Source organism: Opisthocomus hoazin, chromosome 24 (assembly GCF_030867145.1).
Source record: "Opisthocomus hoazin isolate bOpiHoa1 chromosome 24, bOpiHoa1.hap1, whole genome shotgun sequence".
Classification (NCBI taxonomy): domain Eukaryota; kingdom Metazoa; phylum Chordata; class Aves; order Opisthocomiformes; family Opisthocomidae; genus Opisthocomus; species Opisthocomus hoazin.
In genome coordinates this window covers 4,373,884-4,387,384 of record NC_134437.1, presented here as the reverse complement: position 1 = coordinate 4,387,384, position 13,501 = coordinate 4,373,884, and the positions used below count along the sequence as shown (strand labels likewise).

Genomic DNA, 13,501 nt, shown 5'->3' with positions numbered 1-13,501 from the left:
GGAGCTCAGCTGTTGTTTCTGAAAGGCTTAAAGTAAGAAGGGAGGAAAGAGACACGAGTATGCTACTCTTCAGCCTACCAAAGCCAGCAGCTCACTTCAAGGGAGAGGGAAAGCAAACCTTAAAACAAAGGCTAAAATTAGTTGGAAGTAATTGAAGGAGTGTGATGAACAGGACAGTTCTCACACCATGTGAGCAAATATTAATGAGATGCCAGTGATATAAGTGAAACCAGCTTCCCAGCTACAGGCATTGGGCTGAGCTCTTGCTGACATTCTCGCAGCTGCACCAGGAGAATGCCTTACTGGGGTCACTGCTCACTACCATGGGGCAGGGGAAGGAGTTCTGAGTGATGAGACAATTCTACAGTGGGGGACAGGAGAGAAAAAAGAAGTCTTACTTTGGAGAGGCGCTTGTGTGACTTAATCGGAGAGAAAGCATGCAGGAATGAAAAGAGAGAAATTAAAGAAAGAAGAAAAATTACCTGGCAAATCAAGAGAAGGAAAACCCACAAACCCAAGAGAAAGCATTATATCTCTCCCCCTACCTTGAATTAAAGGCAAGCTTTAGTAGTCACCGTGTTTGGCAAAAATCGCACTCCCGTGGCCTTAAATCGCAGCACTGTACGGGCCAGGGCAACGCAATTCATCTCTGCAATTGCCCCTTACCAAGGACGCCACTTCCCTGACAGAGCATTCCCCAGTGTGGCTACAGACACGGTGTGCCCTGCCTGCAGCCTCCCACCTGCATGGCTTTCCTCTGGGAACAGACTGCAGGCACCACCACGCATGAGGGTGTTCTCCAGTCCTGCAGCCCCAGGGCGGTGTTTGTAGGTTACTCTGCGCACAGGAAGCAAGTCTGACCTCAAGGGCAACCTCGGAACTGACAGATCTCAAATGATTCATCTTGAAAAAACCCTTCGCCCCCTCGTTTGAGCTCACATAATCTCCCCCTTAGTGATGAGCGATCAGTTCAGCCCAGTGAATGTGGGCCAGTGAACCCTGTTTCCTCTACTGACAGTGACCACGAAGGGGAGTGGATGAAGACTTCTTGTGTGCGTGACACAGTCCAGCAATAAATCGGGCACAGATCTAACAACTCATTTCACACAAGCCGTAAGAGTTATGCCTGTGACACTGTGAAGTTACTCAGGCTGAAATACTTCACAAATCTGGAAAAACACAAGTGCTCCTGACAGCTAACTATCTTCTAACATACCACTGACATTAGGATTATAATCATAGGTTATGTTTGGCTCCCAAGGCCCTCGTGTATGTTTCACCAGGTCCCACAGCTCACAGAAAATCAAGAGTCCCCAAACCTGAAACCCCCTTCTTTAGTACAGCAAAGACAAGGCTGATAGTGTTTCTAATACAGTCAAAATACACAATACCTTTCTAGGGAAAGTATCATCTACCCCTGCCAAGATTTTCATGGAATTTGCCAGACAGTCATAATACTGCACCGACAGGAGGCAATGTGCAGAGGATTGGCAAACTGATTCTGTGCAACTTGAAGCTCGTCACAGGGCGTAAGACAGGACTGGAGAAATGCATGGGCCCTTCACAGGCTGTCTGCACAGAGCAACCTTTATTTGTTCCATGACCCTTCGTGATCCAGATGATAAAAAGAATTTGCAACAGCTGATTTTCAAGCTCTTTCTCAAAACCACAGAGCCTCCCAAGGAAACAGGCCCTTAACTGCAAAAAGATTAGCCTGCATAAGCCTTTATGGAACTGCAGTACAAACCATCAGCAACTCATGGACTCAGGCCACTGAAAGGATGACGGAGTTGTGCTGAAGTCTGACTTATGCAAATGGCTCTCGGTTAGAATTTTTAGAAGTGTGACAGGGGAAAAAGCGGGAAAGTTAGACAGAGAATAAAGGCACACGATGAAGCCAGCATATCGCATTAGAGAGTTTAGAACTGGGGACACATGCACATGTTGATCAAAAGTCATTTGCTCGCTCCTCACCTTGGAGTTCTTGGCCCCACTGCGGCCTAACTGAGAGGAACAGCTACGCTGTACACCCTGCTCCGGCGTGGAAGGGGATTTGTCTGACGAGTGGTCTGAGCCTTTTTCCACCATGGTTTCTCCCTGGGAGTCCTGCGGTGTCGGGGACCGGGAGCGTTTGCGCAGGATCGGGGAGCAGGCAGGCGTGCTGCGGTTTGAGTTACTGGCAGTACTGCAGAAAGAACGAAAGAGCAGGGTTAATAATCTTCAGCTCAAACAGAAAGCAACTGCACCCATGCCTTGAGGTGGAGCATTACCCACAGATTTCTCCACTAACACAGCGGACAAATCTGGCTTCCTGAAGCAATGCACCCAATGCCACATGTCCCCGGTAAAATTAGGCAGTAGACAGTTATCATTTACCAGTGGCAAAGGGAACTACAATGGTCTGCCAGTGTCTTTCCCCACCCACTCTTCAATTCCTCTGACCACAGATGAATGCCTACAAGAATGAACTCATTCTCTCCTGTCAGTTATGAGAGTTTAAACTGACGATCTGAGCTTAGAAAACCTAAACTTGTACTCATAAATGAGGGAGATGTCAGTGTGTTCTCGACGCAGTCCCACTCTGTCCCTCCTTTATTTTATTTCAGCAAGCGTAACTATTCTCAACAGGACGTACAAAAATGGAATCACATCTTTTAGGAAACACTCCATTAAAGATTGTCAAAAATGATGGGGCTCTGGGACGGGCGTCATGATGACAGACAATGCAGTCATGTTTTCCTGTTTCACATCATTCTTTCCCACCCCGGTTAGAGCAGAGCATGAAAATGTTTTGTTATAACATAAAAACTTTCATGACTTCCTTTTTTTTAAAAAAAAAAAAGTTCCCCGTTCATAACAGGGAAAAGCAAGACCTTTAAGAGTTTTATGGAAATTATGAAACATTTCAGGGAATGGAACTTCTCATCCCATATCTTCAGCAAACGCCCTGACACCTAAATCAGAAAGTCAGTTACATACATATTTACACAGAACAGGAAAACTCAGATTTCCTCACTGTTCCTTCTCTTTTGATGCCTCTTCTTCCTGCCAGACCCTTCAAAATACCTCACGCTATATCCGTTTTTCCCTCCGTAACTCATTTCCTTCAGCAGTCAAATCTATTCATGGTTGGCCCAAACATCTTTGAGGCCTTTCCAGCTGGTCCTGTTCAACTCTGCAACCTGCAGGTTACAGTGGAACCTGGGCAGATCCAAGGATGACCTTTGTGCTAACCCTGCCATGCTGAGTTGTTACAGTACCCTGTTATCTTCTGAGCATTAGAAAGCAGACCACATCTGAGCGACAGAAGAGCAGGCAATAGAAAAAGGATGAGGGAATGACAACTGTAAGGGACTGAATTAAAGAAGCCAGTACAACCAAACTCTTCAGGGCTATAACTTAAGCCCAATTACATATAGCAAACTGAAGTTTGCGTCTCACAATGGGATGTAAAGTGAGGTAGTTAAAATGCATCGTTTCCTTTCTGAAAATCTAGAAAAGTTGAACACGTGCCTGATGTTTCATTAATTCTCAGATAAAAATCATATCTACTTCTTACCTCTGAAGATACCAAAAACATTTTACAAATGTTAGTTAGCAGATACAGGTAGATAAAGTAATACACTCCTCCAGTAGTTATCAGGTTTACTTTGGTTTGGTTTAGTACTGGATGAACTGGTCTCATAAATGATCGTCTATTTGCTCACCGCTTGTGTTAACACACAAACGATGAAAGTTTCCCTAAACAATTTGCAGAAAGCACACAGTAAAGTTGCCTATGCAAACATTAACAGAATCAAATTTCACACTCATATACCCAACGAGCTTGCAATTGGCAAGAACAGTAGCATGGCACTTTGCAGAAAACCCTTAAAAGATATTTTCAAGAATATAAAGTGTGGGAGTTCATAGAGATAATGAACAGGCTTGAAAAAATGGGTTTGAAAAATGTTCAGCAAGCAGGAAGAAAGATGGATTAAATTACAGACTCCGCTCTGCTGCCTATTTGTACTTCATAGACCGAGAATCATATAGATATTGAATAACAAAAAGGTGCATGTTCAAAAGCCACCTCACCCCTAAGTTAGCTCCAGTGGAAGATCAGCAGATTCTCCCCCTTAGGTTGTATCTTCACAGTTCAGACCTAACAACGGCACATCTCCCCAGTGAAATATGCCAACAGCATACTGTGTCCTTCCTCTCCCTGGTCAAGACACCGGAATACTGAATACTAACTACATGTACAGCACAACTGTAGCAATATTCATGCTTTAATCCCTCCAAATCATATTTGAAACCAAACAAAAGACTGAAGAAAAGATGATCTGCACCATTCTCCCCAGCAACATTGCCTGCAACAGTCTAGACATATCATGAAGTAAAATTATCAGGGTTTTTTTAGCTTGTTGAAATGTACAAAAGTATGAGGTTTCTTCACAGGCTTACAGCTGATCCAGTTAAAAGGGGTGTTTCACCTTTTCTGTCCCCCTGCTGCTACTTCTGGCTAAACTCCAGACGTACACACTTTTTTAGCAGCTCAGCATAGCTGCATCTAGTGTACCAATTGCAATCAGCAACTACGTGCATGTGCAGAAGGTGCTGTATAAATGGTACTAAGACTTCAAGTCTTAGTACTAGACTTCGCAACACTTCCAGAGTGGAAATGGTTTTGAATTGCCATTCCTATGGTGAAGAACTCTCAATTCTGAGGCTATATTGTTACTGCTTGTGCTGCGTTACTGCTTCTCTGGCATTACATCACATTTCCTAAATCTTGCCCCCAGCATGCTTGACTCAACATAAACCGTTGGTTTACGTGAGAGGTCCCCAGAAATACAAGGCAAGAATTTGAAGGCAACGTTCCCGAGTCATGTCTCACTGCGCTAAATTTGATTGAACAGACATATTAGATATTCTTCTCCCAGCTCCACGAAACCTGAGTTTATCGTGCACAACCTCCTTCGCATTTTCAGTTCACGTGAGTTCATACTCACAAGTTTCACTTTGAGTTTCAGCTTCAAGCAACTCTAAAGACCAAGTCAAATTCAGTCAAGGTTCTGCTTGCTTTTGGGTTACAGTTATGAAGGAGCACTGAGGTTTTACTGCTTCTGAAGTAAAGCACAACATTACCAGTTCAAAACAAGGGTACAGCTGCACCGCATGCCTGTGAAACTCGGATAAAACCCACTATAAAGTTCGGTACTCTTTTACCCTATTGTAATCATATGAGAAATGAGACAAATTTTGCCTTTTGCAGACTGCATTAAATACATTAATTTGCAAATACATTAATTTGCTAATTTAATGCTCCAATATGCACACACTCGCATGCAGGCACAGAAGATCCATTCTCAGTTTTCACACTCTCGAGCACACGCATGCTCCAAAACTGGCTCAACACTCCTCGCACAGATAGTGCTAAGCAGTGTGCGGCTATAGAGGCCAATTCAAGCTAATCACCCAAGGTCTTACAAAGCTCCTCGGGTGGGTTTTTTCAGTCACGGCTGAGTAACTACTGCAGCTACACAGAAGCAGCATCAGCACTAACTAGCTTAAAGCTCGCACGCATGCATATGTCCAGGCTCAGTCCACACTACCGTACGTAGCCATACATTTTGGTGCCAGCTCTGCCAAGCGCAATCTCAAGCAGGCTCTGGCCTCCAAGTTTGTTTTCCAGTCACTTAGCATCTCTGGCATGCTTTAAAAAGTAAATCCACCCATACATATTGTGTTAGGTATGTATCACCTTTGCAGAGATACGGAAAAAAAGATGGCTTCGAGGGCGCCTTCTTTGGCTCTCCCTTCAGTCAGTGGCAGAGAGCTGACCAAACTCTGGAGGTCTGCATCCACGTCATACTATCTGATGACTGGGCAGTGCTGAATATTTCTCACGTGAAGGACTCCATGGGTGTGTGCATAACGAAGAACATGAAGAGTCTGTTAACTGAGCCTTTCATCTCTAGCACAGCAGGGATGGGCACAAAAAACGCACGCCTGCAGCTCCGTCCCGCTTGCGTCCCCTTGCCCTGAGCCCCACAAAACTCTCACTGCTCCTGCTCAGCCCCTTAAGTTTGAATCTGACCCAAGGCACAGCCATGACGAACGCTTTCTGCAGTTGCCATAGTGACGAATGCCTGCAATTGAACCAGGAATCAATGCCTGAAATGCCAAAATGGCTTGACCCACTTTGAAAAAAAAATAATAGTAATAAATAATGCTTTACAGACCTAATTGACCAGAGTGCATTCAGGGCCTCACATACCCCTGCAGTGTAGCCTTTAGTAGAAGCAACAGATTAAGTCAGGGACAGAACACAAACAAGCCCACCTAAGCGGCAGCCCCTTGCTCCTAGGTGAAAGCTCTGCATGCAGTACATGAAAGCACAGAAGGCAGAGTACGACTTCCTGGTTTATGTTCATACTGTGCCTAAGAGAAACACCTTGTCTTACGATTGGAGCTGCAGTAAAAATAACATGAGCAAGTGTGACACAGCTAGGAAGAGGCCAAACTCTGTTCAATCACATGGAGGCCAACCCTTGATAACTGGAGCAGCATAGTGAAGAACTGAGCTTTTCTTCACGTGGTGGAAAAAGAACAAACATTTGGCAATACACAGACAAGATACCCGGTCACACCCTACCCTGGATGCTCCACAGAGCAAGGATGCAAGGCAAGATGCAAAAAGGCCAAACTTCCTCCTCCAACAGAATATTTCCTGTAAAGATATGGACCAGCCAGTGAGCAGAGACTTCAGCAAGTAGTAGCTTTTGGGAGAGGCTACAGCTTGTACTCCACAAGCTAATCATGGGATTCTTACAGCTATACAGGAACCCTGAGGACTCTTTGCAATGCTGTAAAGGAGAACTCCACAAGAAACCTGACTTGCTCAAGACTCTTAAATAAATTCTCCATGAATGACATTCAAGCAGCCCTGAATTGACATGAAAGTCTGCCTATCCTACCACATCTTCTGAAATAAATCACTCTGCCTGCCACCACACCACAGCCATCCCTGGGCTTAAGACAAGCACCCTGCAACAGTTCTTTCCCAAATCCCGCAGGCCCCAATAGCCAGCAATCATCCCCCAGACACAATAGTTTGCAGAAGAGCAGTGTCACAGCACCTGCGGCTATGCTGTACAATAGCGGCTTGTTGTTCTCCTCTCAGGTAGTGATACACACAAATTAAGAAGGCGCGCAGCGAGTCCATTTGACTCTGCCAGTTGCAGGATGTGAATTAGAATTTAGCCAAAAGTAATAATTATGTTATGAAGAGCACCAAGGGATTTGTAAGAACGAGGGCAGCTCATCTAAACGAGTGGCAGCTTCAGGCACGCAATGCTCCCTACCTTCATTGTGATCACCAGCTTCTCGGACGGCAGAAACAGATCAATGACACTGTTTCCTGGAGCGTATTTCTAAAACCCTTGGAATTCCTGAGGAAAGTCCTTATCTGGAAAGCTGATCAGCATCCTCCAAATCTGCCACAGTTTTCTAAAGAATGTGTTTCACAAGCGTAAACCTGATGAAGTAGCTCACGTCTCCCTGCAGCCCATAGCACCTACCTGATAGTAAGCTCTTCAAGGCCCAAAGCTGGGGTTACCAACAGCTTTGCAAATGTTTGGCTTAATTCTGGAAAGTGCTGAGCACTATGTCCCCAAACCAGCAAAGAACTTAAGCACATATTTAACTCCGTATGTAGACCCACTAAAGTCTATGAGCTGTGCAAACAAAGTCAAGCCTCTGCTTCCATGTTTTCCTAAACAAGAATGAAGGAGATCCTCAAGCATAAAACAGAACTCTACTGATAAAGTCTTGAAAAGAGCAGAAAAATCTACAAGGTCAAGAAGGCACCTCAAGCGTGGCTGTAGTACAAAAAGAGTTAATTCTCCTCAGCAACAGCTAGTAAGGGGGTTAATTAGAAGCCTACAAAGATACTTTTTTGTGATACAGTCTGACATCAGTGGAAAAAGATGAGATTCAGAAACTCATTATGCAGTCTACCAAACAGCAAGCAGATGGTAACAACTTTTGGTCAGCACCAACCTACACTCACTTCAAACTGATAATTCGAGAATGAGAACTTCCATATATCCTCAAGAAATTCCCTAGGCTTGCCATTGCTCTACAAGCAGTAACTAAATGCTATACTTCTATTGCATCTCCCAGAAAAAAGACAAAAAAGAAAGCATTAAAATAAAAAGCAATGACACCGGCAGGGTTGTACATAAACTGATCGGTGTTTCATGACAAACTGCTTTAAAAAGAATACTGAGAATAGTATACTTCCTGCACGTTTTTTAAAGAACCATTTTTTAACAAAATACCCTTAGAATAATAGAATCTTGTCAAAGATTTACTCTGATTATTTTGACATCTCACAGAACGGTGTCCTCCTCCTATGACATTCAATAGCATATTTACACATTCATGAGATAAAATTAATGCAATTATTGTGCTTTGGGGGATTAGCAAATCACTGCACGCGTTAGGAAGGAATTTGCCTTCTGCCCATATACAGCACAGCAAGGTTGCTGAAATGTATTATTAACAATGTCATTGTCTTTCTCTGAATCATCCAACATGAGTTACCACTAGAGCCAGACTATCAACTCTGATGGACAAATGGTCTGATATCTTACAGAAACTCCCACTGTGCCGTGTTTGAAAAAATCTCTCCACCACTCCCTTCCTACTTGGAGTTCTTGCAAAAATCACAAGAAAATTTGGAAAATGCTTTCAAAATAGAACAAGACAGATCTTAACAATGCTGTCCAATAACACAACAGTCCTAATTTAGAAAGGACTGTTACTCTGCAGAGAAACAAGTGTTACAAATCTCACACTAAACCCCTCCATCGCTCACAAATTAATATAACTCCATTTGCTCCAAAAGAAGACAAACCCCATGGAACAAAGTATGATGTATAATACAATGAAATCTGGGAAGCAACAAAGGGGAAACAACACAAAATAAGAATTTCACATCCCTCTGAAGCTGACGGCATGTCTGTTTCAGACACAGACCCGACATGGTCACCTGCAGGTCACTCCGTCTATGGCTGTACTTCCAAAGGAGGAACAGATATGGGCTTTGTTCCCTCTCCTCCCCACCGCAGTGCCAATGATTCTTGTAAATAACTGCAAAAATTGCAATATCTGACACTGACTTCAAAATCATAGCGCCTGGAACCTGGGACAGAACAGAGCTCACAGCTCTTGGTTAAAAAGTAAATACAATAATGAACAACACTGTTAAGCCATCACTGATGTGAATAAAAGCTTGAAAACTTGACAGTTTAAAGAATAAAAATAAAATGAAAATACATCCGAGCATGTTTATTTTAAACCTCATTATTTCCAACCTAACATCAAAATCTTTCAATGGTTTGGAGACACAATCTTGCTGTCACACATCAATCCATGTGCATCTTTTCAAGGGAGAGCGAGAAAAATGCAACATAGCACTAAATAGCTAGCAACTACGATCCACGCTCATGTTTGCATGGGGACATAGGTGTGATACGACTTCTAGATTACCTCAAGAAGAGCACAAGCATTCTTCCTTTCTGCCCATCTCCTGCTACAACTTCAGAAAGGCTATGACAATTTCAGGACTTTGTCCCCAGCACAGGTAGCATCCTCCCAAATACATTCCAGTCTTGTGGCAGGGCTTTTATAAACCACAGATTAAACGTCTAATGAAGCCTCATACCACATCTCATCAGCGAGAAAACAAGGGTGGACAGGGATATTGTATATCTCAGGAGTAGAAGACAAAGCTAGAGCTTTACATCTTCCCACTCACTCCTGCTGCACATCAGCATCAGCTTCCATAGGTTAATAGAAGATGCTGTGATCTTCAAAGCTGGGATCAAATCAATTTCTTTTGCTCACCCCTTGATATTTCATCCCTTGACTGTCCTAAAAACAACAACGCAACAATTTCATGTCCCCTCACCCTGATATCCTCCATGCAATCGCTCTCCTCTGCTCTAACCATGCAGCAGCACCATCCAGTGGAAAGTTAAAAACAGGGAGGGCCAAGGGCTGCAGCCGATACTGGGAAGAGTCAGACACCCTCAGTGCAAGAGTCACATGCAGCCCTTTGTCCTGAGGACTTGGTTCAGCCTTGTCCCCCCACATGGCATATTCTCTCTAGCTCTATGCAGCTTTCTGGTTTTCAGTGATATGGGCAGTTGGGGGCTTCCCTTAGCAGAATGTTGGGCATCCGAAGTTATTGCACTGATGTAAAACACACCTCTGAGATTTGGCTTGAAGTTTCCTTCCATGCTAATGAGCCAAAATCACAAGCTCCGTCCTAAACCTATGGAGCTCTCCTGCAGATGAATGTGTCTTAATGAAGCAAGGAAACAGGAATACATCCTCTTCACTGAACCAGTGATTTCCATGATGGACAGGACAATGCTAGTCACCAGCAATCTAAGAAAAAGCAATTTTTAGTGAATGGGGATTCATCAGCTTCTCACTGCCTATAAACATGCACAGTGCAATGAGTCCTCATTTCCTACTGCTCTTCCCTGCCAAAAAAAAAAACTTTGGAGGACAGCCTGAAAAAGCAGCACAAAACAAATTCGGTCCCTTCCCATCACTACAAATATATAAACACAGAGAGGAATGCAAAGCAGAACCAAGACATCAGTGTGCATGCTCCGAGCCCTTTTAAGAGCAAGGGAGCACATGGGCAAACAAATACAGCCTATTTCTGCAGCAGCTCCAGCTGCCCTCCTGTGACGCATTGCCAGTTCATCCAACTTCAACCCCCTTCTGCCTCTCTTCATACACCCAGATGTTATGAGAGCAATAACTGCCCCTTCGGGGATGGGGGATGGGGGAGACAGTAGGCGTAAAGGGAAAAGGAGGAGGGGTGAGGGAATGAAAGCCGAAAAAAAACAATCAGATTTGCTCGTCGGTTGTTTCAAACAATCGAAAAGGCTGCTTTAGCAATTCCACTGCAGGAGAGGCAGGGCACGTGCATAGGGGAGGACAAGGAAAAAAGGAATCAGCCTGTGGAATTGAAAAGAAAAGAAGCATCTCTGCAACATGATGTCACGCTGTCTGCTTTCAAGTCCCCCAAACAGAAAGGAGCAGCAGCAGCAACCAACATGGACTCCAGATTTAATCTGCCTTGAAAGCGTATGTCTCAGATGGTAGATTTGCTCGGCAAACCTGTGCTGAGCATAGCACATACAGCCCTTAGGCTCCGTGTTTCACACATACAAGCATCCGTGCACGCGCATGCACACACATTCAGGGACTGCAGACAGCACATCGACACACAGAGGGGAGAGGAAGAGAGGCATCAGCAAAAGGAACAGGAGAGTAACACTAACCTGGTAGCCATTAGGGACCGTAGTGCAGCGCGGAGCAGCTAGGATTCATTCATTCATGCACTTGTGTGTGGTGGGGGGAGAGCGAGGGTGGGCCAGTGATGCGGTGGGAGGGTACTCACCTCCTGCACCATCTCAGAGCCCTTCCCGAAGGGGAAAGGGAGTAGGGAGTGCCTGGGGCTCCTCATGGGCACCCAGAGCCCCCTGTCTCAGCTGCCTTCCATACTGCTCGGGCTCCTGCCATGGCTCAGCCTCTCTTCTCCCCCTGCCCGGCTCTTTGTGATTATGCTTGCTTGTGCAGCTGGACTGAGCCCTGTGCGGCTCTCCCCCTCGCTGCCAGTTCTTTCACACGCGCTCCTGCACGCGCACACACACACGCACGCGTGCGCGCGCAGGCACGCAGCCTGTGGGCTGCCGCTTTACATAATGCAACCCCCTTAATGCCTTCATTACTCACGTCTGCCAGAGGAAACGGGCGGAGGCCGAGCTCCTGCGATTTTTCCCAAGGTCCCCCGATTCTATCTGTCACTTTTAGATGCTGGTCATAAAGTTTGGCAAAGCCTACAGGTTAAGATCCAACAGGTTGAAGAAATCATGTTCATCCTCCCTGTGTACACATTCGACTATTATTCACACATGTGGGAGAAAGTTTTGGAAGCTGTAAGCGTGTCAATACAAGAACAGTCAGGAAAATTGAACTCTAATTAACTGGTAAAGCGGATAATCTAAACTGAATTAAACACCGTGAGGACACACTCATTCAGATTTCAGGTGACCTCAATGCAATTTAGCTTACTTCATCTAGGAAGATAATTTGGTTTCATTTTTCATGCCTAACCATGTGTAAACAGGTCTAGGATTTTTAAAGAAACATTATCAAGCAAAGTTTACAACTCTACAGCTGTATCAGTACATGGTGTTTCTTTGGGGGACATACACACCACTGTATCCCTACACACCCGCTCACGGACACCTTCATGCCAGAACACGGAGAAGGGTTTCAGTCCCTCCCAAGGGCTCTCGCAGTACGCTGTAGATTACAGAGGCTGAAGGACGAAAAAGAAGAGAGTAAAACAACTGACTAGCTTGCACTTTTCCTTCCAGTATACGAAATCAGACCTCGTCTGTGTAATGAAATGGCGTAGAACTGATCTGGAACTGCTTCCTGTACTAACACCCTTGATTTTAAGCACAAGCATCCACGTGTGGAAGTAGGCTGGGTTATTCTAGGGCTTTAAATGTTAAATAACGCTTTAAATGTTAAATAACTTTCCAGGTTAAAGAAGCCCTAAAGAGTACCCCAAGGAGCTTCTGTACCAGTGTGGCTACAGTAGTTCAAAAATTTACAGCTTATATCACTTCTGTTCCTCAGCAGTCTCTCCAGTCTACACTCACATCACCCACCTTAGGTGTTTATTTTCAAAGTTCCCTGTGGTGTTAACCGAGCCAGGCAGGCTACTCCAGAATATGATTCAGAGTCTGACTCCAGCCAAATTTACATGCTGCGAATGGCCCCCCTCAGGGGGTTACCGCACCGATAACAGAAAGAGCTGTGCTTCAAGTGATGTAAATACTCATCACTCTGCCCTTCGCTCTCTTTTGTTGCATTCTACCCGTTCCATACACAGGGTTGACCATTTTCTCTTCTCTTTAGAATCAGTCGCAGCTTTTGGTGCTAATGTCCCAAAAGAGCATCCTTCCAAAAGGCTGATTATCCATCATTTCACTGTAATCAAAACCGGTGGGAGCAGGAGGTGCTCTGCTCTTAAGAATCAATGCACTGTACCAGCAGACTCATACCACTGTGCTCTTCAAATACTGCACGAGACTTTAAATTGAAAACACTATCACCATACAAGCGCCTTTATCAGGATAGTACAACAGTGCCATTACCTTTTCCTGTTACTCAAAGACTACACAGATGCACATGGCTTCACTGTGTATATGCTACTATTTTAAAAAATGCTTTGCTCCGTTAAGAGATCCATCAGCTTCATGTTAATTTTGTGACATTCTCCTTGTAACCAAGCTTCTTTCTTCACCTTCTCTGTTTACAGTGCTGCAAATCAGCAGCATCTAAAACACATCAACTTTCACCCCAAACATAACCCTGGCACATAAAATCTAGTTTCATAAAAGCAAACCTGTTT

General features: G+C 44.5%; 1 protein-coding gene across 8 annotated transcripts in view; it reads right to left on the bottom strand.

Annotated features, from left to right (window-relative positions):
• Positions 1-13,501, bottom strand: part of GRAMD1B (GRAM domain containing 1B) — a 103,053-nt gene that overhangs the window by 37,945 nt on the left and 51,607 nt on the right. For 6 of the 8 annotated variants that reach the window (XM_075442619.1, XM_075442612.1, XM_075442613.1 and 3 more), the window contains one exon: positions 1,975-2,185. In XM_075442619.1, coding sequence (XP_075298734.1) covers positions 1,975-2,185 — 211 coding nt within the window. The other 2 variants (XM_075442621.1, XM_075442616.1) reach the window with 2 other exon arrangements.